The sequence below is a fragment of the Siniperca chuatsi genome, linkage group LG5 (genome assembly GCF_020085105.1).
Source record: "Siniperca chuatsi isolate FFG_IHB_CAS linkage group LG5, ASM2008510v1, whole genome shotgun sequence".
NCBI classification, from domain to species: Eukaryota; Metazoa; Chordata; class Actinopteri; order Centrarchiformes; family Sinipercidae; genus Siniperca; species Siniperca chuatsi.
The window spans coordinates 1,071,884-1,098,527 of record NC_058046.1 but is presented as its reverse complement, the minus strand read 5'-3'; the positions used below and the strand labels follow the sequence as shown (position 1 = coordinate 1,098,527).

The following is a 26,644-nucleotide window of genomic DNA, read 5'->3' as shown; positions in this document are numbered from 1 at the left end:
GAGAATGCGGGCGTCGATCCCGCTACCTCTCGCATGCTAAGCGAGCGCTCTACCATTTGAGCTAATTCCCCTGTGAAGAAAGACAAGTGCTTAACGCGCCCAGTCCCCCCGCCTCCACGCCATGCCTTTCCAGACTTTCCAGGCCTACGCAAAACACCCTGCAAAGTGACCTGGATCGGACGTTTACCGTAAACCGCAGGCGACAACAGACGAGGTGGCCGAGTGGTTAAGGCGATGGACTGCTAATCCATTGTGCTCTGCACGCGTGGGTTCGAATCCCATCCTCGTCGCAGGAGAGTTTAGTTTAGTCTGCCATCTTTACATGTCAACAATATAATGTGATCCATTACGACAAGGTCAGTTTCTCCCACAGAAATGTTCTCATCCTCGCTGAAACACTGCCACATGCACTGAGAAAAAACAAATGCCTTGAGGTGCGATCACACAGAGATGCGCAGCCGCTTCAATAATGCCAAAACAGCTGATGGGCCTGATGAGCCTAGCTCTCTCACAGTCCAACAGCTAACTAGCAAGTTACCCTATTTATCGGCATAGTAATCAGCATTAAACTCACCAGAGAGATTCGCCTGGCTGCTCAAGCAACAACAAAAAAACAAAAACGCGAAGCGTGGCGCAAGAGAGCCCTCTAACCCTGTTTGGAACAATAAGGTCAGTTTACAATGGGAACTCACAGGGGAGTTAGTTCAAATGGTAGAGTGCTCACTTGGCATGCCAGAGGTAGTGGGATTGATGTCTGAATTCTCCACAAGACTTTCCTCTGTTCTGTTGATGAGAGGAGATAATGTGTGAAGAACACAGAGATCATGATCATGATCATGTCGTAAAACCTTTAAAGAGGAACAATGCAAAGATGGCCACTTTCGTTCACTACATCTAAAACTGCATCTAACAAAACCTAAAGCATCACTGCGTCAATCAGAATCAGAAATACTTTATTGATCCCCGAGGGGATACTCTTTCATTGAAATTTAAGTCTCACTGAAATGAAGGAAGAGGAATTCATTACCGTCCAGGCTTTCATAAGGGGTCTATGTAAAAATCCTGGGAGGTGATGTGGGAATTCTCCAGGAAAAGACACAAGACAAGACTATGAAGAAGCACCCACTGGTTGTCCCCATGAAGATCTCCCTTCAGCTGGCGGAAGAAGTCTCACTGTGGTCTTGAACTCATTCGTCTTTTACTCTGAACACAAACGAAACTAAAGTCTACTGGAGAATGCGGGCGTCGATCCCGCTACCTCTCGCATGCTAAGCGAGCGCTCTACCATTTGAGCTAATTCCCCTGTGAAGAAAGACAAGTGCTTAACGCGCCCAGTCCCCCCGCCTCCACGCCATGCCTTTCCAGACTTTCCAGGCCTACGCAAAACACCCTGCAAAGTGACCTGGATCGGACGTTTACCGTAAACCGCAGGCGACAACAGACGAGGTGGCAATGGCAGGGTAATAACAGCAGAGCATACCCACCAAGGCTGGAAACGGAACAGTACTGGAAAAGTATATGGGAAAGGAGGCATCACACAACAGCGATGCACAGTGGCTGGTGGCTCTGAGAGATGACCACAGCAACCTCCCTGAACAGAATCCAGTCACCATCACAGCGGCAGACATCCAAGAAAGAGTCTCAGGTATGAAGAACTGGACAGCACCGGGCCCTGACAGGATCCACACCTACTGGCTAAAGAAGCTCACTGCACTCCATGAGCGCCTAGCAGCACAAATGAACCAGCTGCTAAGAGATGGGACGCACCCTGAATGGCTTACCGAAGGAAGGCGCACAATCCTGATCCTGAAGGATCCCGCAAAGGGTACAGTCCCATCCAACTATCGGCCAATAACCTGTCTCTCCACAACATGGAAGCTCATGTCAGGCATCATCGCGGCGAAGATAAGTGGACACATGGATCAATACATGAGCAAAGCGCAGAAGGGCATTGGTAGAGGAACCAGAGGAGCCAAACACCAACTCCTGGTTGACAGAACAGTCACCCAAGACTGCAGAGCCCGACACACCAACCTGTGCACTGCCTGGATTGATTACAAGAAAGCATATGACTCAATGCCGCACACATGGATCACTGAATGCTTAAAGATGTACAACATCAACAGGACTCTAAGAGACTTCACTGCGAACTCGATGAGGCTGTGGAAAACCACCCTTGAGGCCAATGGCAAGCCACTTGCACAAGTATCCATCAAATGTGGCATATACCAAGGAGACGCTCTGTCCCCACTGCTGTTCTGCATAGGACTGAACCCCCTCAGCCAAATAATCAACAAGACTATGGCTATGGATACCGACTCAGGAACGGGGCCACCATCAGTCACCTCCTCTACATGGATGACATCAAGCTATACGCTAAGAGCGAGCGGGACATCGACTCACTGATCCACACCACCAGGATCTACAGCTCTGACATTTGGATGTCATTCGGGCTTGAGAAGTGCAGTCGAATGGTGACAAAGAGAGGGAAGGTAGTCCACACAGAAGGGGTCTCACTCCCAGAAGGAACAATAGCAGACATTGAGGACGGTTACAAGTACCTTGGAATACCACAGGCAAATGGCAACCTCGAAGAGGCAACAAGGAAGACGGCAACGGCCAAATACCTCCAACGAGTAAGGCAAGTCCTAAGAAGTCCGCTCAATGGCAAAAACAAGGCCCGGGCAATAAACAGCTACGCCCTGCCAGTGATCAGATACCCTGCGGGAATAATAAGGTGGCCAAAGGAAGAGATACAGACCACAGACGTTAAGACGCGAAAGCTCCTCACCATGCATGGAGGGTTCCATCCCAAATCCAGCACCCTGAGATTGTACGCTAGCCGTAAGGAAGGCGGCCGTGGACTAGTGAGTGTGAGAGCCACTATCCAGGATGAAACATCCAAGATCCACAAGTACATCCAAGATAAGGCCCCAACAGATGACGTGCTCAGGGAATGTCTCAGGCAATGGGGAACAGAGGAAGACGTGCTGGAGGAAGGACCATCATGGGAGGACAAACCCCTACACGGGATGTACCACCGGAACATAACTGAAGTGGCCGATATCAAGAAGTCCTACCAATGGCTAGAATGGGCTGGATTGAAGGACAGCACAGAGGCACTCATCATGGCTGCACAGGAGCAGGCCCTGAGCACCAGAGCAATAGAGGCCCAGATCTACCACACCAGACAAGACCCAAGGTGTAGGCTGTGCAAAGAGGCCCCTGAGACAATCCAGCACATAACTGCAGGGTGTAAGATGCTGGCAGGAAAAGCATACATGGAGCGCCATAACCAAGTAGCTGGCATAGTGTACAGGAACATCTGCACTGAGTATGGACTGGAAACCCCGAGGTCAAAGTGGGAAACACCTCCAAAGGTGGTAGAGAATGACCGAGCCAAGATCCTGTGGGACCGAGCCAGATCCAGACTGACAGAATGGTAATGGCGAACCAGCCTGACATCGTGGTGGTTGACAAACAGCAGAGGAAAGCCGTTGTGGTTGACGTGGCGATACCAAGTGATGGCAACATCAGGAAAAAGGAACATGAGAAATTAGAGAAGTACCAAGGGCTCAGAGAAGAGCTGGAGAAGGCCTGGAAGGTGAAGGCAACAGTGGTACCCGTGGTCATCGGAGCACTCGGGGCAGTGACCCCCAAACTGGAGGAGTGGCTACAGCAGATCCCTGGAAGAACACCAGACATCTCGGTCCAGAAGAGTGCAGTACTGGGAACAGCAAAGATACTGCGCAGAACCCTCAAGCTCCCAGGCCTCTGGTAGAGGACCCGAGCTCGAAGGATGAGACCACCCGCTGAGGGTGAAGGACGAAGTTATATATATAATGCCCTGCAGTACATACTTTGTTTCTTGTTACATTTGTTTGTTTTTAAGAGAAAATGATTGAAGAAAATATTGAAATATTAATGAAAAACGTTTTTGATATTTATTTTGGGTAAATTAATTGTCATATTAATCAAGTAATAAAAAAATAATCTTTAGAATAATCGATAAATTAGTCGTTAATCGATTAATCGAAGAAATAATCGTTAGGTGCAGCCCTACTCTAGAGATACTGCAGTTTTCACACACAAAAGTTTCCTGGAGAATGCTAAGCGAGAGCTCTACCATTTGAGTCCCGCCAATTCCCCTGTGAATGGTGGTTCAGTTAACAGTTTATTGTAGAAAGCCACCTCACCTGAGGTAAAATCTTTTAACCTTTTTCCAAGGTGTTTGGCAAATCAACTTACATTTCTGCTGTTCTGCAGAAATATTTTCTCTCACCATTGATGACCAAAGGAATCATTAAAGCATAAATCTCTCTGTCCTTACCTTTACGCTGCTCTGTTCTGCAGTCTTCCAGCAGGGGGCGTGACGACTCCATGTCAGTGTGAACGTCTGAACCCTCCTGGGTCTGCAGGGAGGAGGAGGAGGAGGAGGAGCAGGAGGTTTGAGGTTGGGGAGTGGAGGTGATGGTGTTCCTGATGTCTCGAGCCTTTCCGAAGTACGGGCTCTCAGCCACAGTGTCGACTTCCTGATGAGACAGACTAGTGTAAACACTTTGACATGAGTCTAATTAAGATGTTTGGCCTTTGTATTCAGCCTGAATATCCTTGTATCATAAAAATGTTTTTTACATTTATATGAAAAATAAACATCATCCAATATATTGTTATCTGACTTTTTCACTCAGATATCGAAATCTGTATCTGTTTCAAAAATCCAGTATTGGACCACACAGACACTAAAGCTGTTTTTTCATTCAGTCTGAAGTGTGTGTGTGTGTGTTATTGTTGCCTGTACGCTGCAGAGGTGCAGAGGGCTGAGTTTGGCATCTATCTTGTAGAAAGTCAACTCCTGCTCCAGTTCATACAGTCTGTGAAAGGCTCTGGTCAACTCAGCTGTTGTCCTCTCCAACTGAAGACACACAGAAAAGGCATTTACTGTGAAGCAGTCACAGGAAGTCTTGAGTTTGTAGTAATGGCAGAAACATTACAAAAAACACAGCAACCACAAACTGATGCTAAATTATAGTAGAAATGCAGTTCTGTTATGTCTGTTTCAAATAAAGATCATATTCAATATCTGGAAGCATTATTCACTTCAATAGTGAGCATGTTATCACAGTTGATAAAGTTATAGCAGACATGCTGAACACTGCAGGACAAAACACACTAAAGATGGCTGACACACTCTCAGTGTAAAGCTACCTGGGATCACACAGCAGGAGTCTGAGGGTCTGAGGGAGCTAGGGATCATGGGAGATTTAATGTTAATGTGATGTCAGAGTACCTGATAGACCACGCCCAGCAAAGAAACGGGAGGGCGGGGCTAGATGTACAGAGCGAAAGAGCCAGGTGATGGAGAGAAGAACAAGAAGCCGCAGTGGCAGCGAGAGTTCACACAAGTACAGTTTTTATTACTGTGATAACACACTTCACAAGTCTCACCGTGGACACTAAACTGGAAAAGATGCTGCTTTTTTAACAACCTGAGGAGGAGCTTCTACAATTACACATCTTGGGTTTTCTAAGGTCTGATTCTGATATTCTTCAGAGTCGACATATTTAAATGTGACAGGTTTTAGGCAAAAAAGTTAAAATAAAACGAAGGGATTTGGTATTACTGCTCCAAAAGTTTAGTTCTGGCAGTGGGTAGAATTCTTTGAAACAACATTTTAGACCTTCATGTCAGGAGATAAAATTTACAGAAAGTATAACTAAACAGTTACATATACACACATATATATATATATATTCTAGTGTTTAATGAAACCTTTCTTATATGGTTGGGTTTGCAGTGGGGCAGGGTGGACTCCTGAACTCAGTATTTCTAAAATATAGGCTATGGCCTGCTAGAGAGGGAAATTTATTAAAAAATAAAAAAAAAAAAAAACATAGTTGTAGGATTGCAGTGTTGTTGTTTTTTTTTACAGTTTTGGAGACAGTAAGTCAGGATATCTCCACCTCTGCTGCACAGACTTCTGTCTTTAACAAGAACAACTACTGTATCGAGGAGACAAACTGAAGTTTTAAAGTTAAAGTTCCCCATCCCTTTGGCTCACACTGGGGTCGGGTGATTATATAAACCATGATACAATATACATTTGTCTATATTCGGAGATCTTGTCATACTGTTTATTCAAAAGGTATCTCTCCCTTTAATATCTCTGGTTGGATTCGACCATTCTGGGCAATTTAGCAAATCACTTATATGACTGATTTATGGTCACACTGGAGTTATAGGATTTTTGCATCAATGTGTCTTGAATGTCAGGCATTTAATTGCTGGACTGACTAAAAACCAGGGCTGCACAATTAATCCACATATTATTGAAATCACAACATTGCCAAGTGCAATATCCAAATCGCAGAAGCTGCAACTTTATGATAATAGTAAAATGTGTGACAAAACAGCATTATAATGAAGTCCTGTAGTGCTGCATGTCACATCATCATGATTTTAATAGTTTTTTTCAGTGAAAATGAAAATTGTGATGCAGAAATGATCATTCTGACTACTCGTGAATCATATCGCAATATGATGTTTTTACCAAATATCGTCCAGCCCTACCAAAAACACTTATCTGGTTGATATATTCGTAAATGGTCTCTCAGTTAAATTTTCAGAAAATGTATCATGTTACAATATATATGTCGATATTGCAATAGAAAATTACATAAACTTGGATTTTATCCAAATCACTTGCCTCTAGCTCAGTGCTGCTTTTACTTTAGAAAATGTACACACTAACACAGAACCTCAGTGTTCAGTAGACTGTATCAGCACAAAGATTAAGATCAACAGCGCCACCCAGAGGCAGGCAGGAACATAAACTAATTATTTTGTCTTTTCAGTCTGGTACATTTAAACGTCATCAATTAGCCACTTGTGATAAATATCAGTGCCTGATCGATGGGAGTGTCCCTCCCTGCGATGTTTCCACAGTGAGCAGTGTTTGTGCCTCTACCTTCAGCAGAGAGGAAACGACGGAAGGAGAAGAAGAAAACAGAACAGCTCTGTAGAACAGCTGCAGGAAACGACAGAGAAGAAGAAGAGAGGCAGACAGGAGGACTTTAGAGGTCAAAGGTCAAACACCTTCTCCCTCAGGAGGTCAATCTGTCCCACTACTGGATCAAAGCCAAGTTATATATACAGTGTGTGTGTGTGTGTGTGTCCTACCAGCTGACTCTTGATGTGCAGCTCTTGCTCCAGCAGTGTGTGTGCGTGTCGTTGTGTTTCTGTCTGAGCCGTCAGTGTTCGGTTTGTCTCCTCCTGCTGGTGGAGTCGGGTCACTGCGGCCAGCTGCTCCCTCCGCAGCCTGCTCAGCTGTGATTGGCTGCCGTCCACCTCCTGCTGCAGACGCTCCAGCTCCTCTGGTTGCAAACAACAACAATAAAAACAACAGCGTTTGTGTCTGTAAAATCAAACTACCGTCCCACTGTTACGTCAGAGATTTAAGTGTTCTTGCGTGTTTGTATGATATGAAATGATGTACCGGCGTTGAAGCGTTGGTGGGCGTGTCCTCTCTCCTCCTGGGTGATTGGCAGGTCATCCAGCCTGTCCAGAGTCCTGATGTGGTAGAGCAGGAAGAGGCGGGAGTGCTGCAGTGAGGAGGCGGGGTTTCCTGACACGGAAAGCTCTGATAGGCTACTCAGAGAACGCAGTCTGGACACCTCGTACAGCTGCAAGCACACGCGCGCACACACAGGGATACAGCGATAACTGAAACCCTGTTTTCTGATCATCAATCAATCGTTTAAGTCATTTATCAAGCAAAATTACCAACATCAGAAGAAATGATTACAGTTTTACGAAATATAATATTAGTCTTATTAAGCGAGCAGCGGGGCTACATCGCACAGATATGGGCACATTTATTGAGTGGGATGACTGTTCAAACCGTCACCTAGTAACTACAGCGATAACCAGATGAGAGGCGTCAGGATCTGTCTAATTCAGCTCAGCAGGTGATTGATCGCTCACATCATACGCTCACTTCACGGTAAATCATCAGTGCAGCGCGTCACAGTGTCAGGAAACAAAAAGCCTTCTGAGTTTTTACAAAACGCTAAACGCACACACAGCCTGCACTCACGGATGCGATGAGGTTGTGTTGCAGGTGGAGCGTGCGCAGTGAGTGCAGTTTCTTCCCCAGCCACACGGGGACGTGGTCGATCCTGTTGAAGGACAAGTTCAGATGCTGCAGACTGGACATGAGCTCCAGTCCCTCAATCCTCCTACAAACAAACACATACACACACATAAACGGCAGCAAGTTACACATTACACATTTACCTGACGGGGGGGGGCTTCTTTCTGTAATTTCATGACTAACACAAACAAGACTGCTGCTCACGGCTTTTCAGCCCCTAGTTTTAGACGTATCCTGGCATGAACTGAAGAGTTGGGCAAGGGGACATTTTGGTTCCACGAGAGAAAACGTCAGGATCGCCACATTCACCCTCTCTGAAGACCACGAACGTCTGAACCAAGTGTCATGACAATCCATCCGATCGTTGAGGTAAAATCTTGCGTCACTCTGAGGGTGACCTTGACAGTTGAAGCTGGGTGTACGTTTCTGCTTCATGGTGTACTGCGGGCCGTATCGTAGGAGACTACGGTCCTGCCGTCATTAATAGCTGCAGGAATGCTGTTTATCTTCTTTTATTCGCTGTGATTAAGAGCGGCCGCTGCAGAAAGCAGACAGTTTGCAGTGGAGATGCGTTTGTTAGATCTGCGGAGGGTTTCCACCACGAGACTGTTTTGTCGAGGCGGTGTGCCACTCAGATCCTGACGCATCTGGTCTCATGAAGTTTTGTTTGACGGGCTAAACAAATAGCCACGCCAAATATAATGCTGCGTGAAATAGTGCCTCTGCTCTTTGTTCCTGAAGGTTAATGATATTTTCTCAGTTGTTCGTTAGTTACACTTTTGAGGAGGTGAAGCCCGTAATGCAGTATACTGTAAAGTGAGTGTGAGTGAGTCTCACTGGATGTTGTTGTGGGCCAGCTGCAGCTCTCTCAGCTGTGTCAGCGCGTTCAGTCTCTCCATCCTCTGGATCCCGTTGTGGTTCAAGTTTAAAACCTGCAGACGCTGACAGCCATGAAGGTTCTCTATGAACTGAAACGCACACCAAAAAACTGATAAACGCCCAGCTCCACCAGAAGTAATAATAGCACTAGTAACGGCGGTGGTACTAGCAGTAGCAGCGGTAGCAGGTCTCAGCGGACCCTGTGGCAGCAGTATTAATAATGTCACCACTAGCAGAAGCAGCAGTAATAGCAGTAGTAACAGGTGTATCCGCTGTGCTACTTGCAGTATCAGTTTGTTCTCACCTTGATATGTTTGTCTCCAGTTGAGGACGACAGATTCAGAGAACGGACCAGAGCCAGAGACTGACAACCAGTCAGCTTCAACAACAGCTTCTCTGTTATATACCTGATACCTGAGAGGAGAGGAGGAGTAGCGATTAAGGCGTGTAGTGCGGTATTAAAGCTTTGTGTGCAGGTGTCCTCCTCTACCTCCTCTGTTCTCTTGGGGGTCTGCACCTTCTCCTGACGCCCTCTGCTCCTCCTCTGGACCAGACATCGGGACAGGCTGAGGACAGAGGAGGGACAAGAGGGAGACAGGTGGCGAGAAGGGTGACCGGTGGGAAGACGGGTGTTATGCTGTAACCTTACCTTAACCCTAACCAGTGATCTTTGCGATAACTAACCACAATTTAATCCCACTGCGATCTTGTCTATGGAGAGCTGCAGTATTATTTAAATAAATAAGACATATATACATATAATGTATATAATGTGAATGTGTGGACAGCCAATCACAGCTGGCACAACTGACTGTGATGAAAATTATGAACTTAAATTGGGAAAAGATGGACAGGAATCTGAGTTTGGAGGACGGACATCTTGAAACACAACCCGCTGAAATACAAACAAATAAAACATCAACAGGAGCTTTTGTTGCTGTAAAAAGAAGCTCATAATAATGTATTATTCCGCAAGTTATTATATATTTTGTATTTATTCATATGATTATTTAGTTAATTATGCCTTATTACTTACTTAAATCTGAACAACTCGGGCCTCTATACTTGTCAAGAAGACTGAAACCGTCGAAGAAGAAAAAGTTAGCTGCGGTTAGCCGCTAGTTAGTAGTTAGCAAAATAAACTAGTCTTTACGGTGTTAACCGGCTTAAGTTAACGTCAGTAATTAAAACAAATAAGCAGCAAACAGTCGTATTGGGCCGAATGGGCTGTTACACTCACACAGACTGACCTCGCTGTTAACTTAGCGTTAACTAGTTGGTAAAGTTATCAGATAGTTAGCTTTAGCCTGGTTAGCGTGTCAGTATCTGGTCACCATAGAAACGCCAAAGCTGCAACGCGGTGACTTTAACCTCAGTTAGCTAACAGCTCCTTCAGGTAACACACCTGTCAGTCTGGAAAAGCGATGAACCCGACGAGCGAGACAAGCTGACGGTTACCGGTAACTTCACCTCCGCTGCCGTTAGCCCGGTTGGGTTAGTTAATCCTGGGTTCCCTGGTTAACGGGAACCCGCTGACACAAAGCGGGTTAAGTAGCGCCAGCTGTGTCGCGGGAAACTTGACTTCGGGAAAAACCAACAACAACATTTGTTTAACTTGTCAGCACGACATGAGTTTGTTTCTCAGCTCGGCGAAACAGGAATGATCCGCCGTTTCCAGAAGAAATCCGTTTACCGGGAGCTCGAGCGGCAGGTGGATGTTGCCTTCACGGTCTCCTCATAAACTCGTTTTCTTCCCCTTTCACCGTTTCAAATCCTGTGCTTGCGATACCTACGAGATGCCTGCTGGTTCTTATAAATAATCGAGTAAAGAACTTATACACCGCATTGATCACGCGACGAACAGATAGCTAACCATCCCGTCATTGTTTTTAACTGCACCTGCAAAGTGTCGAGTTTTTCAGACACAGTTGTAATGTTTCCGACAGTGCTTAAAGGCAGCATGAGCGTAGGTATGCGGCGTTTATTATGTGACGTCACAACTCAATCACAGAAACGCACCTTTTCGACTCAGTTCAGTTCATCATGCTGCTGTTATGTGATGTGTTTATCGTAACTGTGAGTTATCTCAAAGCGAAGTGCACTCACAGGTAGAAGAAGTACTCTTAATACTTAATACTTAAGTAAAAGTAGTAATACCACAAGGTAAAAAAATACTATATTACAAGTAATTTCCTGCACTCAGAATTAACTACTTAAGTTAAAGATCACCGTCAAAATGTACTTAAAGTATCCAAAGCAAAAGTTTTCATCGTTCAGAGTGTAAAGGGGCCTTTGCTTTTATCTTTAATTGCACAAGGACTTAGTGATGAACTTCTTAGTTTACTTACTTTACTTATATATATATATATATATATATATATATATATATATATATATATATATATATATATATATATATTATGCCTATTGTTGGGTTATTATTACCGATGCACTACCATGTAGGCATTGTAGTATTTTAATGTTGTAGCTAGTTGAAGTGAAGCCAGTTTGCTCATCGTCAGATAAACGCAGTGCAGTAAAAAGTACAATATTTTACTACGTAAATATAGTGGAGTAGAAGTAGAAAGCAGCTTAAAATGGAAATACCAATATTACCTCATTGAGTATATATGTGTGTGGCAGACAGACTATTTGTGAGAAACTTGTGGAAACTAAACAGAAGCAGGTGTGTCAGTGTCAGTGTGACGTATCAGCTACACACAGAGAATTTATTTTACCTTTATTGGCAGATTATGAAAAGATGGCACGATTTGGAAAAGGAGAAATAAAATCCATTTACATTTAAACTGTGCAACGGCATTTCCCGAACTGATAACCCTTTCTGGGCAGAGAAAGCTCGTCTTCATCTTCACAGCTCTTTTTAAACTCCTCCTCAGTATTAAATGAAAGCGTGGAGTGAAAATCTGGTCTGCTGAGTTAAGATGAGTCAGGGCAGCTGGCTAACTGCAGGTCCAGAGCGAAGTCCTCCAGATGGGAAACGTAGTCCGAACACTCAGGAGAACTACATTCTGTCGGCCACAGCTCCACCAGCGCCTCCGAGTCCAGAGGAAGACGATACCTGCGAGACAAAACGCAGAGCAGCACGACAGAAACGCAGCAGGTCAGAGTCACGGCATACTGGAAGAAGAAGAAGAACTACAGGTAACAGAGACACTCACCTGAAGCCATGGCCGAGCTTGACCTCTGACCCGCTGGCTCCCATCACCAGGTACTGTTTGTTGTTCTGGATATCGACAGCACTGCAGGTGACCTTTTTTACCAGGTCCACCTCTGTACCTGAACTCACCGCTTCAAACTCTACAAGAGACAAGGTGATGTAACGGTGAAACGTAACTCGTTATTTACGATCTATTCTAAATCTTAGTGATGCAGAAACTGTTGTTCGTGCTTTTATCTCCTCACGCCTCGATCACTGTAACAGCCTGTTCACTCGTCTTAATCTAAAAACTGTGAAACGCCTGCAGACTGTGCAGGACTCAGCTGCTCGGCTGTAAACCAGGACCCAGAGGTGCGACCACATCACACCTGGTTCAGCCTCTTTACATCGGCTCCCTGTTGGTTTCAGGGTCGACTTTAAGATCTTGTTGATGACTTTTAAGGCTCTTCATGGCTCCAGACTGTATCTTAGACCTTGTAGTCCCTTATGAACCTTCACCTTCTGTCTGCTCCTGAGTCCAGGATGGAAACTAAGGGGGACAGAGCTTTGGCCATCAGGACCCCGAGGCTCTGGAACAACCTGCCCGAAGACATCAGGCTGTCTGAGTCAGAGTCTTCGTTTGAGTCTCGTCTCAAAACACATTTTTATCAGAAAGCAGATCCTGATTTTACCTGAACTGTTTATTTTATTGCTTTTTATTTCATCATTCACTGTGGTGTTTTATTTCTCTTGTTGTGAAGCACTTTGTACTTTGTTTTGATAAGTGCTCTATAAATAAAGTTTTATTATTATTATTATCATTATAAACACGAGGTAACAGGACGTGATGACGTGCATTAAGGTAACAGTAGGTCATGTGACATGAAGTAACAAGACGCATTAAAAACAGTAACCGGGTAACTTGCAGACGGACCAATATCAATATCTGAGAGTTTTAAAAAACCCAATAATGATCATTTGATGCTCATTTTTATCATCAACAAACATTTTTGCTAAGGATCCAGATCTGTAGTGTTTGGAACATTTTACAGTTTTTAAACGATCTCAAACATATCTGACATTTACTGTTACCGATCAGCTGAGATCGAATCAAACCACGTAAGCGCGGCTTTTAGTGTCTCGTGAAAACCTGCTGTTCTGTATTGTTGTGATGTTTCTGTAGAACGTGTTGTCAGAGCGGTGAGGAGGGTTTCGTCATCAGCTGCAGTGCGTTGAGCTCACTGGGCCGCCGTACGGACATTACATCGTGTAATACCACACAACATAATACATCCCAAAATCAAAGCTGTCACATGCTGTTGTGATGAGTGACTGCAGGCCACCGCAGTCGCAGCTTTACGACGTCGTCAGTAATTGCTCCTGTCAGTAACGTACGGTAACGTAGCCTGCGCGTACGTAGGAGTTAAACTCACGACCAGGCCGACGGGTCGTTTTTTATTCTACTTTTGCTAAATAACTTGTTTCTTGAGCTCCTTTGCTTGCGTGACGTCCGGGTGTCCGATCAGTGAGGCACGTGCGTGAGAAACTGAAGTGTTCGTCTTGGTTCTCGTCACTCATCGCGCGACATGAAAGCGTCACACTGACAGGATGATTCAGTTTCAAACCCGAGTGAGTTATTTCACCTTTATCTGTGTTCTTCAGAACTTCAACTACGGTGGCTGTGTAGGTCATAAAGTCTCCTTCTGCTGCTGCAGACTTCACCGTCACCTTATAGGCTGCAGGGAGACAAACAGAGCAGAAACCAGTGAAGGGGAATGTTGTTATTTAGTGTCTGTATGTGTGATGTCTTACATGGGTTCCTAAACGCCAAAAATGCACTTCTGCATATTTCCAAACAAAACTCCGAGCCTTCTGTCTTTCTGTAAGGTGTCAGTTTGTTTCTTTGACTTACTCAGACATATAAAACGTGCTATATAAATACAATGGGCACACAGATTCCCTTTAGATAACCCTGCAGGTCTGCTCGGCAGCACTGCTGAGGCTCTGAGTGTCAGGCTGTAAAATGTTTCGGTGTGACTGCATTGTTGTTGTCCAGGTGGGTTAAATTTACCTGTGAACTCTCACTGATACTAAATCTCATTCTCACCGTATTTGATGTGAGGCTTGCAGGTCTCATCGGTCCGTTTGGCTGCTGTCAGAGTCAAATCGATGTTTCCTCTGTAGGCAGCGCAGGCAGCTGAACGACAACAACAACAACAACATATCATTTCTAGTTTCAACTTTTACAATATATTCAACGTATGACGGATACAACAGAAAAAGCACACGACATGTGACGCCACGTGACATCAGCCAGCAGCTGCTGATGAAGGGAGGCTGCAGCGATGTGAGTGACAGCTGATCTCAGCCAATCAAAAGGCAGAGGAAGACCTTACCTGTCATACACTGACACTGTTCGCCCACACAGAGGCGCTGCAGCTTCTGCTCCTGGTAGGAGAACTGTTTGGTGCAGTAACTGTCTGCAAGAGAAAATGTGAATAATTTTGCCAAAATTTAAAAGGAACAATCCGACCTAGTCGGATGTTTCAGATGGATTTAATTTTATGTTAATCTGACAGACTTTGAGTTGTGGGAAGGTGGACTGGGCTAACAGTTTCCCCCTGCTTCCAGTGTTTGTGCTAAGCTAGGCTAAACACTTCCTGGGCCTCTCTCTGTACTCGACACATCTCATCTGACTGTATGTCAGCAATGCTGGGAATGACAAAAATAAAAACACTCGTGTGATAGTCGAATAATGTGACTTGCTATTTCACACTTTTGATTCAGTAGGTCTCTTAGAAAGTCCGAATCTTGATTTATTATCTCATCATTTTTATTTTTGTAAATAAAAGCTGTAACTTATCATCTCATAATTAAAATGTTTGACTTACTGGGTCATAATTATGACATGAGAAGTCAAAATCCATCTTAAAAAGATGACTTAAGTCAAATAATAATTAAAAGTCAAATAATTATAACTTGGAACGTCACAGTTTTGACTTATTATCATAATCTTGATTTACAAAGTTAGAATCTTGACTTCAGAAGTGCTGCGACAGTAAGATCAAATAATTAAAAGGAAGAGAGGGATTTACACAACGTGAGTGTAAAATAAATAACCTCAAACAGGGAAGTTATAATGTACATGTCATGTATGGTCACTGTCAAATACAAGGAGCAAAGTTTAATGAATGAACTGATAAATACTGATTATATGTAATATATGTTCAGACCACAACAGAAGAGTTTCATGAAACAGATCCACAATGACAATATTTTCATAACCGACTGAAATATTCTGTACACTTATTTACACACCAGAGCACTCTTTCATCCTATATCACCCCATTGAATGACAGTGAGTGGATTTTGTGGATTTCTAATCTAAGTCACTAGTGACACCTTGTGGCAAAAATACATTACTACAGATAAACCTTTCCTGTATTTTATTTATCTTTATTGAACAGTTTGGATTGCTGCTTACAAGCTGACTGCAATGCTATTTATTTTTGGCTACAGTGCAGCCATGGATCCATGTTATATTATACATTAATGATAACACTATATGGTCTTTCTGTTAAAGTTAGAGTTACAAATGTGTGGGGGTCGGTTCACAAGTACAGTAAATATTGCCTTGATTGACTTCGTATTTTCTTAAATTATTAATTAAATTATTCATAATTATTAGTCAAAATTATTAAATGCTTAGTATTTAATAATTTTGACTTTGTATCTCATAGCTTTGATACTTTTTATTTTAATCATTCCTAACTTATCGTAGAAAAGGTTTCAGTCGCAGTCGTCTGGACAATGTTTTCAGAATCAAGACGTTTCGGCTCCCATCCGGAAGTCATTCTCAATTGTAAAAAATGGTCTGGGAACTCAGAAATTTAAGCTACTCTGTGTTGCTTAAGCCCCGCCCTCAGGGAGGAGTCTACCTGAGTATCTGTTGATTAGCTAGTTTCACCTGAAACTGACCTCATTGTTTCCATGATGGCCCAGTAATCAGGCCTATTGTTTTCTGGCTGCACCTCCCTCATCACTGTAAAGTACCTGATTAGCATATGATTGGCTTGACCACGGTGTTAATACACTGTGGTAAACTTTGGGCAAGTTGAATCTCAGACCACCATTTCTGTTCAAAGAGGGGTTTTCTTTTTTCACAAAAATGGCTTCTTTGACTCCTCTTTCAAACCAACTCTTCTCTCTACTTAGAATCTCCACCTCGCTGTCTTCAAATGTGCGGTTTGTAGCTTTTAGATGCAAACGCACAGCGCTCTGCAATCCTGAGTTAGCGTGTCGTCTGTGCTGATAAAGTCTTTTATGAAGTGGCTGTTTGGTCTCACCTGTGTACCGTTCTTTGCAGTTTTCCTCACTGCACTGAATGGAGTAAACTACATTGCTCTGTTTCTGTGTGGGCATCTTGTCCTTAGGGTGAACGAGTTTCTGTCTTAAAGTGTTGCCTGGTTTAAAGAAAACAGGAACATCGTGCTGTCTAAAGATCCTTTGTAGTTTTTCAGACAGTCCAGATACATAAGGACACATATTTGAAGACAGCGAGGTGGAGATTCTAAGTAGAGAGAAGAGTTGGTTTGAACGGGGCGTCAAAGAAGCCATTTCTGTAAAAAAAGAAAACCCCTCTTTGAACAGAAATGGTGGTCTGAGATTCAATCTGCCCAAAGTTTACCACAGTGTATTAACACCGTGGTCAAGCCAATCACATGCTAATCAGGTACTTAACAGTGATGAGGGAGGTGCAGCCAGAGAACAATAGGCCTGATTACTGATTACTGGGCCATCATGGAAACAATTAGGTCAGTTTCAGGTGAAACTAGGCAGGTAAACAGACACTCAGGTAGACTCCTCCCTGAGGGCAGGGCTTAAGCAACACAGAGTAGCTTAAATTTCTGAGTTCTCAGACCATTTTCACAATTGAGAATGACTTCCGGATGGGAGCCGAAATGTCTTGATTCTGAAAACAGCGTCCAGATGACTACGACTGAAACCTTTTCTACGAAAGAACACTCCTGGACGAATGAGGGACTACACCGTATCATTCCTAACTCTTCATCAGTTTTTATCTTTTCCTGGTGTTAATGAGCTTCCATTGACCGACTGAGTTAAACTAATCCGCAGTTCCTCCCTCGGTTTTATTTTCAGTCACACCGACGAGCTGCTGAGTGTTTGACTGTAAAACTACAAACAGACCAGATAAAGACTACAAATCCCAGCATTCACAGCAGGTCCCGACTCTCACCTTTGTCCTGAGGCTCATAGACGCTAAGCAGGGACTCGGCGGCCCCGCTCACCGTGAACCTGGTCCTGATCCGAAAACCAACGCACAGGAAGACGTCTGAAGGAACCTAGCAACCAGACAGGAAGTTATCATAACACAAAAAGGGACAAATCAAACCAAAAACTGCATTAATAAAGGATAATTCTACTGGATTTACATGTCACAAATCACATAAACACTATATTAATGCTTTTAATTATATCACCTTTGTATTGTTTGATTTTCCAAAACATACGATCAGTTTTTAGATCGAACAAATTCACATTACTCTTTGCATGACGTCCACGTATTTACTTATTTTATGTCTTCTGGGTTTAGTTTTTCTGATTTTTTCTATGATTTGTTTTTTTGGAAGATGACAGTCAACTCTCAGATGTCGGAGTGTCCTTGAACACACCAACAAGGAGAGTGTGCTGGCAACTCTAACGAGCAGCTCACCGAAGCCAGAACAGGTTAAAGATCAGGGGACTGTCCGTTTGGTTGCTGGTATTCTGGTCCAGTGGTTCGGCAGTCTGGTGTTTTAGTTCTTTCTGGTGTTTGTGTTACTCACAGCGTCCATCTGAATGACCACAGTGTTCCCTTGGAGTTCATAGTGGGAGATGAGCGGCTCCTCCGTGTCTCTGAACTGCAAAAGAACAGTTCGGTTATACCTGAGGAAAGACTTTGTACTTAAATATACTAAACCGTTGAACAGTAGCATAATAACATTAGTCAAGTTTCCGTCGAAATGCAGCGAAAACTTTAACAGAATTTTCCAGAAAACCATCCAAAGAAAACACGACAGGTGCACAGCTGGTGGAGCTGATCCTCCAGCCGCCGTTAAAGCAGCGCAGAAGAAGAGGACGCAGCGAGACGACGTCATTAAAAGCTCAGACGATGGAAACATGATGGAAACATGATGGAAACATGACGCTTCTGTTGGCTTCATGTGAGGAAGGCTCCAGCCTCCTCATCGCTCCGCACACAGCTGATGCTCTCAGCCCTTCGGTCTGGTTCTGGTTTCGCTTCCACGCCTCAGACAGGAAACTCTTTTTACACATTACAGCTTCAGATCTCCGCTGTTAGTGTCTGTCCTCATACTGACGCAGCATTAGATCAGTGCTCTGATTCTCAGGCTGAACTAAGAAACGTTCACCTGTCTCAGGTCCTCCAGGTACGCCTCCACACCTGTCGGCAGCTGGATCTTCATCACCGTCAGACTGGACTCTGTGATCACCTCGTTAGGAGGAGGTTTATACCTGTAACACACACACACACACACACACAGACAGAGTTCATGTACACAGTATCTACAACCTCCTGCTGGAAATCAGCTACAGAATATTTGGGAAGTTTAATGGAAATTAAATCTAATCTTCATCACACTGATGGTCAGATGATTAATGTCAATTTTTTCCCTTTTGAATGAAAAATATTTTTTATAAACTGATCTGACATAAGAAGAATTTAGAAAGAATGATTTTGTGGTTTACTAACCACAGAATAATGTTTTTATTTTCCTTTATGCGCAGGAAATGATGGGCGATAAATGTATTAATGAACTCTCAGGGCGAAGAAGACGCATTAATCTGTCTGTAACCTGCTGCAGGCTTTATGTTAATGTGACGCATTCGGCTCAGACTGGAGTCGTGTTCAGGAGTTTTATGTGAAAGTGACTTGTTTGTTTATTCACACATGAGACAAACTGCCATCACATTGACATTTCATGATAAAGTGCAGGTGTGAAAGGGCCTCAAGGTGAAATGATGAATGGTTTAATATTTACAGTGACATAATGTCGTCCGCGTCAGTGTGTTAAGTTAAATAATATTTGAGGTAAAAGCGTGAAGTTTGATTAATGATGAGTCTGGTTTCAGTTTTCTTACTTTGCACAGGCGACCAGGTGAGGAGCATGCATACTGGGATCTGAGGAGGAGGAGAAGAAATGGACTCTGTTCAAAGACAGGTAGACAGACAGGTAGACAGACAGGTAGACACAGACAACATGCAGCAACGTCTCGGACTCTTGAGGAGGCTGCAGAGGAAGCCCTTAGATCAGCTCCTACAGCAGCTCGACTGACAGCGTCCTCACAGCGTTTCAGAGATTTGACGTCTCCAAAGTATTTTTTACAGTGTAAACTTTAACGATCACAATCGATACAACAGTTATGTTTTGGTTCCCTATTCTGGCACGGCAGGACAATGACGATAAAGTTGAATTGAATACTTACTGTCGGAGGTGTCGGGGCCCGCCACCTCTATAGTGACGTCAAAGTTACACTTCTCTGTGGACGCGGTCGTCTCATAGTAAACTGTCTTCATCTGGAAACACAGCGAGGGGACGTTAAAGGGCATTCTGGGAAATGTTCAAAGTGAACTGGGACAATTCCAACACTGGGACACTTCATTAAACCACACCCACCTTCACGTTGGACACGCCCGTCCCATAACCTGTGGACACAGTGATGTCATCATCCGTCGTCACCTTTGGAGAGAAGACAAACAGGTAGTTTAGAAGGGACATGTCTCCGTCTCCTGACTCTGTCTCACTGTCCTGCACCTGGCTCCCTCTCACCTGGATGGGCGTGGCCACAGGTCGGCTCTGGCTGAGCTGGACTCGTCCCAGCGGTCCCTTCTTCCTGTAGCGGATGTTGATGTCCTGACTGAGGACGGCTCGAGGGAGGACCCTGCTGTACTCTGTCACCGCCTCCAGAGTCAAGACCGTGTCCTGAGAGACAGACAGACAGAGAGAGACAGAGAGAGAGACAGAGAGACAGACAGACAGAGAGAGACAGAGACAGAGAGACAGAGACAGGTTGGAGGTCAAAGGTCACCCAACAGACCAGAGGAAATGAACATCTGTATGTGTGTGTATATGTGTGTGTGTGTGTGTGTGTGTGTGTCTGTGTGTACCTGTATAGAGTAGAAACCCTCTCCGTAGTGCTGATCCTGGGTCAGCCAGGACAGGATGGGGTTGGCGTATGAGATTCTCCCCTTTAACACGAAACAACACGTCTTATTTACAAACATCAGGGACTGATACTGCCCCCACAGGCCGAACGCAGCCACTGCACCTTCAGTGCTGACCAGAACAGGACGAGGAGCCTGGGGTTTTTTTGTACAGGGCCACAAACCAAAAATGTGGGTAACAACTGGTTTAATCTTTAAAACTATGTTGTATTTTATGAGCTTTTTTGTCTAAAGTCTTGCAATGAAAAGTAACTACTAACTAAAGCTGTCAAATAAATGTAGTGCTGTAAAAAGTGCAATATTTTCCTCTAAAGTGCGGTGGAGTTGAAGTGGCAGAAAATGGAAATACTAAAGTGATGCACCTCAAAATTGTACTTAAGTACAATACCTGAGTAAGTACTTTCCACCACAGTTTAATCTGCACAAGAAGTGAAATATAAATACGACAGCTCATCGTTTGAGGGGGGTCGGCGCTGCACCGGTTCTTGGCCGGGAGCAGTAACTTCCTGGAATTTCTGCTTGTTAATTATTAAGCTTCAAAGGTGTCTTGTGCTGGACTCTGTAAGACCTGTTGCCTGAAACCTTTAAACCCAACGGTGATGTCACGGCGTACTGACACACCCTGGAGTACACTTCTACATCACTGCAGCCAGGTGGGGCGTTAAACCCCCGGAGGGCAGCGGGAACCAGGTTTTCATGCTCAGTAAAGACCGAACGAAGCAGCAGACAGACGGATTAAAGAATCGACAGGAAGTGGCAGCACCTTGAGCAGCACAGTCAGCAGGACGTACGCCGTCGTCTCCACCGTCAGGCCGCTGGATTGGTCGGGCTTCAGCCAATCAGCTGTCACGCTGGACTCCTGCCAGTACCTGAGCACAGCGGGGTGACCTGCACGCGCACACACACACACACACACACACACACACACACAGCGCATTGCTTTATTTTCTACTTTTGAAGGCAGAGAGAAGGAAACGTTTTATAAATGAATATAAACAGTTACATGAACAAATGTGTTTAATGTCAATATCAGAAATGTGCGTAAATAAATAAACATATTGGAACGTAAATCACTAAAACCAAAAAGAGGAAAGTAGAAAATAAATAGAACGAGCTCAGTTGTCTGACCCAGTATTAGATATTTATAATCATTTATAATATATAATCCATTTCATCCATCTTGTCTCACACGAACATGAGCTCTTCTTTGAAATGCTGCTTTATTTGCTGCAAACATCGAACCACGATGACCGACAGTGATGAAGATGTTCTCCGGATAAAACAAACGCACCTTTCTGCCGAGCCACGGTCTCCAGGGTGTCGAGCAGCTGAGAGGCCGTCATGCTGTTGGGGTCGTGGAGGGTCAGAGCGTAGGTCGCCACCGCACGCACATACACGCTCTTCACACCCAGGGCATGCTGGGAAATGTAGTTCGCTGCTGACGTCATGCTGTCATCGTGAAACTGAGAGGGAAGAGGACGAGAAGAAGAGGAGGGTGAAGAGATGACAGGAGGAAGAGGAGGGTGAAGATAGAAAGAGGAAGAGGAGGGTGAAGATAGAAAGAGGAAGAGGAGGGAGAAGAGATGACAGGAGGAAGAGGAGGGTGAAGAGACGACAGGAGGAAGAGGAGGGTGAAGATAGAAGGAGGAAGAGGAGGGTGAAGATAGAACGAGGAAGAGGAGGGTGAAGAGACGACAGGAGGAAGAGGAGGAGGTGTGTACTCACTCGGAGCTGCAGGATTGGGTCTTTGATGCTCGTCGCTCTGTGTAACGCGATCAGGACGAAGGACGTGAGATACACTGATTGGTCGACTGGATCCGTCCCCGCAGCCTGCAGCCAATCACAAGACATCAAACTTTACCCAAACTGCAGTGAAACCCTGAGAGGAGAACACGAAATAAAGGCGTAGAAGAAGAGGAGGAGGAGGAGGCGTGTTGCTGACCATGACTTTGTTGGGTCTGAAGGAGGATTTGTCTGCGAAGGATCCGTCCTGCTGCTGAGCGTTGCGGATCAACCAGGCCACCGAGTCTGACAGAGCCTGATGGTCCACAGAGACCACCGGGTCCATCGCAGACAGGGTCTTCACCACCAGAGCTGTCAGCCTGAGACAGACACAGAGAGAGAGACAGGGGGAGACGGAGACAGAGAGAGACAGAGACAGAGAGAGAGACAGGGGGAGACAGAGAGAGAGACAGGGGAGATGGAGGGGGAGACAGACACAAACAGAGAGAGAGACAGGGGGAGACAGAGACAGACAGAGAGAGAGAGACACAGGGGAAGACGGAGACAGAGAGAGAGAGAGACAGAGAGAGAGACAGAGAGAGACACAGGGGGACACAGGGGGAGACAGAGACAGACAGAGAGAGACACAGGGGGAGACAGGGGGGACAGAGACAGACAGAGAGAGACACAGGGGGAGACAGACAGAGAGAGAGACAGGGGGAGACGGAGACAGAGAGAGACAGAGACAGAGAGAGAGACAGGGGGAGACAGGGGAGACAGAGAGAGAGACAGGGGAGATGGAGGGGAGACAGACACAAACAGAGAGAGAGACAGGGGGAGACAGAGACAGACAGAGAGAGAGAGACACAGGGGAAGACGGAGACAGAGAGAGAGAGAGACAGAGAGAGAGACAGGGGGAGACAGGGGAGACAGGGGGAGACAGACAGAGACAGACAGAGAGAGACAGGGGGAGACAGAGGGGGAGACAGACAGAGACAGACAGAGAGAGACAGGGGGAGACAGAGGGGGAGACAGACACAGACAGAGAGAGAGAGAGAGAGAGAAAGACAGAGACAGACAGAGAGAGAGAGACACAGGGGAAGACGGAGACAGAGAGAGAGACAGACAGACAGAGACAGACAGAGAGAGAGAGACACAGGGGAAGACGGAGACAGAGAGAGAGAGAGACAGACAGAGACAGACAGAGAGAGACAGGTATCAGTGTTGCTGTCTGCCACAGTGTTGTGCTTAATATGACCACCAGATGGCGCCAAAGTATTAGAAGTAAACCCTGCACAAGAGCAGCAGCCAGTGGAACTGGGGCAAGTTTGAACTATATTATAAATGTATCTTCAACAGGATTTCCTAACATCCCTCTCCAGTTCAGCTCCCATTCACAGCAGCGGCCAGACGTATGAACGAAAACCTGCATCTCCCACAGAAACTGGTATTTATAGAAGAACAATGTGTCGCGTCACACTGACTTCAGATCAGCGAACACACAGTTTTCTATCTGCAGGTGAGATGACTAAACATAAGATGAGAGACGTAACGTTATAGAGAAACATTGCTGAGGTTGTTTGGCAGTTTCACTGATCGAATTGTTATTTTTATCAGTCTACAATACATGCTGCATTTTAAAGTTATTTTTATTTACATGGGAGCCCTGGTTTCCCTCTTAATGATCTTATGATATGATATATGAGCCCTATGATTTAATCACTGATCGGACGATTAATAATGATGATTGTGATATCGCAGTTGATGATGGTTTAGAGGTACATGAACGTACATGTACGTGAAGAATTACTGATGCGGGTGCTTTAATGAGTCACATCTGTGTGTAAAGACAGATGTTCTGTTGAAGAACCGCGACACAGTCGGCGAAACTGCTCTTCTTCTTTGATCTGCTTTTATTATTTTAGATTCCTCAACAGATACAGTCTACTTCATCGACACTTCCTGCATCGGCAGAACAAAGACCCACAATCCTGACGACAAAACGAGACAAAACATACGACAGTTTGCCAAAAACAAACAAGCTGAACCTCAGTGTCTTCGTATTCAGTGAAGTACGTGAAATATCAATGAACATAAACAACAAAAGGGCACATATAACTCTTTGAATACTGTTCATCTCTATCGAGTACACCCGCCTGTTATCTTTCACCATCTGAAACTTCAACAGTGTCATCAGGTCCTTTAGACTCTGGCCACTTCGTCATGTCCACCTATCTTACACTCTTTACACAAAAACCAAAACCCACCAAAGTCCACATTTCTATGTACTCATTGCTTGTCATATCTCTCCCCCTTTGAATTCTTCTCGGGCCTGATGAGAGGTGGAGCAGGCAGAAGCATCGACATGCAAATGGACGTTCAAGAGCGTTTCTACGTCCATTTCTGTCTCACCGTGGAGGGGAAACGAGGCGCTCGCGCTCGTGCGTCCAGTTGCACAATGACTGAGATTTATAAAACAGAGCATGGCTTTAGAAATCTGAGGAAAAGAATGCGTCTGCATATTTCTGTCGTTTTAGTCGTGAAGCTACACATAGTTTTATACATCTGACCCCTGGACTCATGTAACTCTCGAGGTGTAAACGAACCTACAGAAGTTAGGGCGTCCCGGTAGCTCACCTGGTAGAGCGCGTGCACCTTGTACTAAGGCTGAATAAGGTTCGATGCCGGCCCGGGCCCTTTGCTGCATGTCATCCCCTCTCTCTCTCTCTTCAGCAGTTCCTATCCAACAAAGGCAAAAAGCCTGAAATAAAAAAACTGGGACTCAGTCAGAACTGAAGTGCCCTTTTGGATGAAATGTATTTAAGACTCTACAGAAACTTAGCATTTCTGGATGTACCAGGACCCGGATGAATCTTCCCAGACACTTCTGTGGACATTCTCCCCGAAAAGTACAACATCATGGTTAATATAATACGTCCAGTCCAGTCGTCACGTCTCCAAAAGGCTGTTTGATCGTTCAGACTCGGTTTCAGGGTTAATGTTAGAATAATGTTTAGGTTAATGCCGGTTTCAGACTACATGATATCAACCCAACCCGACAGTTGTCGGGCGTGACAGTTGACGTTTTTAAACGTCTCATGACGTCCCGACAAAAAGACGAACGTGTCCGAATATTCGTGCCTTCTCTCGCAGAGTACGACAGATTCCAACACGTGTTCGGTGACGTTGACCAATAGGAGCACAGAGCGCTCTTCAACTGCAAACACGTTGAAGTGAAAGAGGAATGATAATAATACATTTTATTTATATAGCACCTTTCAAAACACAAAGTGTTCCACAACATAAAAGTAAGAATAAACAATAATATAGAGTAAGATATCAAGAGAATTGGTTTTCAGACATGCACAGCCAGGAATTACTTAAGTAAAAGCGCATTTTAAAAAGTGTGTGTTTAAAAGAGATTTAAAAGATTTCCCCCGGCAAATCAATCCAGAGCGAAGGGGCCCTGACAGCAAAGGCTCGGTCGCTCCTGGTTTTCAATCTAGATCTTGGAATCTCTAAAAGGGACCCGCCGGAGGATCGCAGACTACATTTAGACAAAGTGTGTTTTCATATGGGATTAAACATGCATTGATATACGCAGGGGCCAGTCCCATCTGGGCCTTAAAAATTCTAATTAAAATCTTAAAATCTATTCTAAAATGCACTAGAAGCCAATTTACTGAAGTTAAAATTGAGGTTATATTTACTCTTTTTTTAGAATTAGTGAGGAGTCCGGCAGCAGCATTTTGAATTAACTGAAGTCTGGAAAGGTTGTGTTTGCTTAAAACTCCAGTGTGGACAATTTAGTGGCATCTAGCGGTGAAATTGCAGTTTGCATCCATTTGAATACTGCTTGCCTCGCCCTCCCCTTCCAGGCGTGTAGGAGAAACTACGGTGGCTGTAAAACTCGCGAAAAACGTGGATGGCCCAGTCTAGAGCCAGTGATTGGTTTGTCCGTTCGGGGCTACTGTAGAAACATGGCGGTGCAACATGGCGGCCTCCGTGGAAGGGGACCCGCTCCCTCTGTAGATACAAAGGGCTTTTTCTAAGGTAACGAAAACACAACGATTCTTATTTTCAGGTGATTATACACTAATGAAAATACACTTATAAATATTATATTCCATTTCTGCCAATAGCTCCTCCTAAATGTTCCACACTGGAGCTTTAAGACTGAGTAGAGTGAGTTACAGTAGTCTAGACGGGATGTGATGAATGCATGAATGACAATTTCCAGGTTCTTGGGAGATAGATAGGTTCTTAGAGATTCTGATTAAAAAGGAAAAACTGAGATCTGAACTTCATTTAGGCTTGCCCTGAGAGTGATTAATTGGTTGTTACTGGTGGGGTCGATAGAGAAATAGAGCTGTGTGTCATCTGCGTAAAAATGGAAACTAATATTGTGTCTGCGGATTATGTGGCAACATGTAAATGGAGAAAAGCAGGGGCCCAAGGACTGACCCCTGAGGTACTCCACAAAACAAA

At 44.6% G+C, this 26,644-nt stretch overlaps 2 protein-coding genes and 2 non-coding genes across 6 annotated transcripts in view; 1 reads left to right on the top strand and 3 right to left on the bottom strand.

Annotated features, from left to right (window-relative positions):
* Positions 1-71: 71 nt before the first annotated feature.
* Positions 72-10,901, bottom strand: cntrl (centriolin). Of its 3 annotated transcripts, XM_044197497.1 has the most exons (13): positions 10,438-10,901; positions 10,069-10,109; positions 9,523-9,598; positions 9,337-9,446; positions 8,991-9,121; positions 8,097-8,238; positions 7,497-7,683; positions 7,181-7,374; positions 6,969-7,028; positions 5,291-5,329; positions 4,796-4,915; positions 4,331-4,532; positions 72-783 (listed from the first exon to the last, which is right to left on the bottom strand). In XM_044197497.1, the coding sequence occupies exons 3-13, from the start codon at positions 9,587-9,589 to the stop codon at positions 689-691; spliced, it is 1,347 nt and encodes a 448-aa protein (XP_044053432.1). In that variant the 5' UTR covers positions 9,590-9,598; positions 10,069-10,109; positions 10,438-10,901; the 3' UTR covers positions 72-688. The 3 variants fall into 3 exon arrangements, with proteins under 3 accessions (XP_044053432.1, XP_044053435.1, XP_044053433.1); XM_044197500.1 differs by lacking the exons at positions 5,291-5,329; positions 6,969-7,028; positions 10,069-10,109 and having other exon boundaries at positions 4,802-4,915; positions 10,438-10,898; XM_044197498.1 differs by lacking the exons at positions 5,291-5,329; positions 6,969-7,028; positions 10,069-10,109 and having other exon boundaries at positions 10,438-10,891.
* On the top strand, positions 209-290 carry trnas-gcu. The gene has a single exon. It is a non-coding gene; the product is annotated as a tRNA-Ser (tRNA).
* On the bottom strand, positions 1,231-1,303 carry trnaa-agc. Its single transcript has one exon. It is a non-coding gene; the product is annotated as a tRNA-Ala (tRNA).
* An 854-nt stretch (positions 10,902-11,755) lies between the features above and the next one.
* Positions 11,756-26,644, bottom strand: part of c5 (complement component 5) — a 37,430-nt gene continuing 22,541 nt past the window's right edge. The window contains exons 26-42 of the mRNA XM_044197442.1: positions 22,377-22,536; positions 22,160-22,264; positions 21,726-21,897; positions 21,198-21,322; positions 20,378-20,458; positions 20,040-20,192; positions 19,887-19,949; positions 19,696-19,786; positions 19,351-19,390; positions 18,621-18,723; positions 18,036-18,110; positions 17,447-17,552; positions 14,586-14,669; positions 14,297-14,386; positions 13,833-13,925; positions 12,212-12,350; positions 11,756-12,111 (exon numbers count right to left, since the gene is read on the bottom strand). Of these exons, the coding sequence (XP_044053377.1) occupies positions 11,970-12,111; positions 12,212-12,350; positions 13,833-13,925; positions 14,297-14,386; positions 14,586-14,669; positions 17,447-17,552; positions 18,036-18,110; positions 18,621-18,723; positions 19,351-19,390; positions 19,696-19,786; positions 19,887-19,949; positions 20,040-20,192; positions 20,378-20,458; positions 21,198-21,322; positions 21,726-21,897; positions 22,160-22,264; positions 22,377-22,536 (1,822 nt within the window). The 3' untranslated portion in view covers positions 11,756-11,969. The remainder of the gene's footprint in view (positions 12,112-12,211; positions 12,351-13,832; positions 13,926-14,296; positions 14,387-14,585; positions 14,670-17,446; positions 17,553-18,035; positions 18,111-18,620; positions 18,724-19,350; positions 19,391-19,695; positions 19,787-19,886; positions 19,950-20,039; positions 20,193-20,377; positions 20,459-21,197; positions 21,323-21,725; positions 21,898-22,159; positions 22,265-22,376; positions 22,537-26,644) is intronic.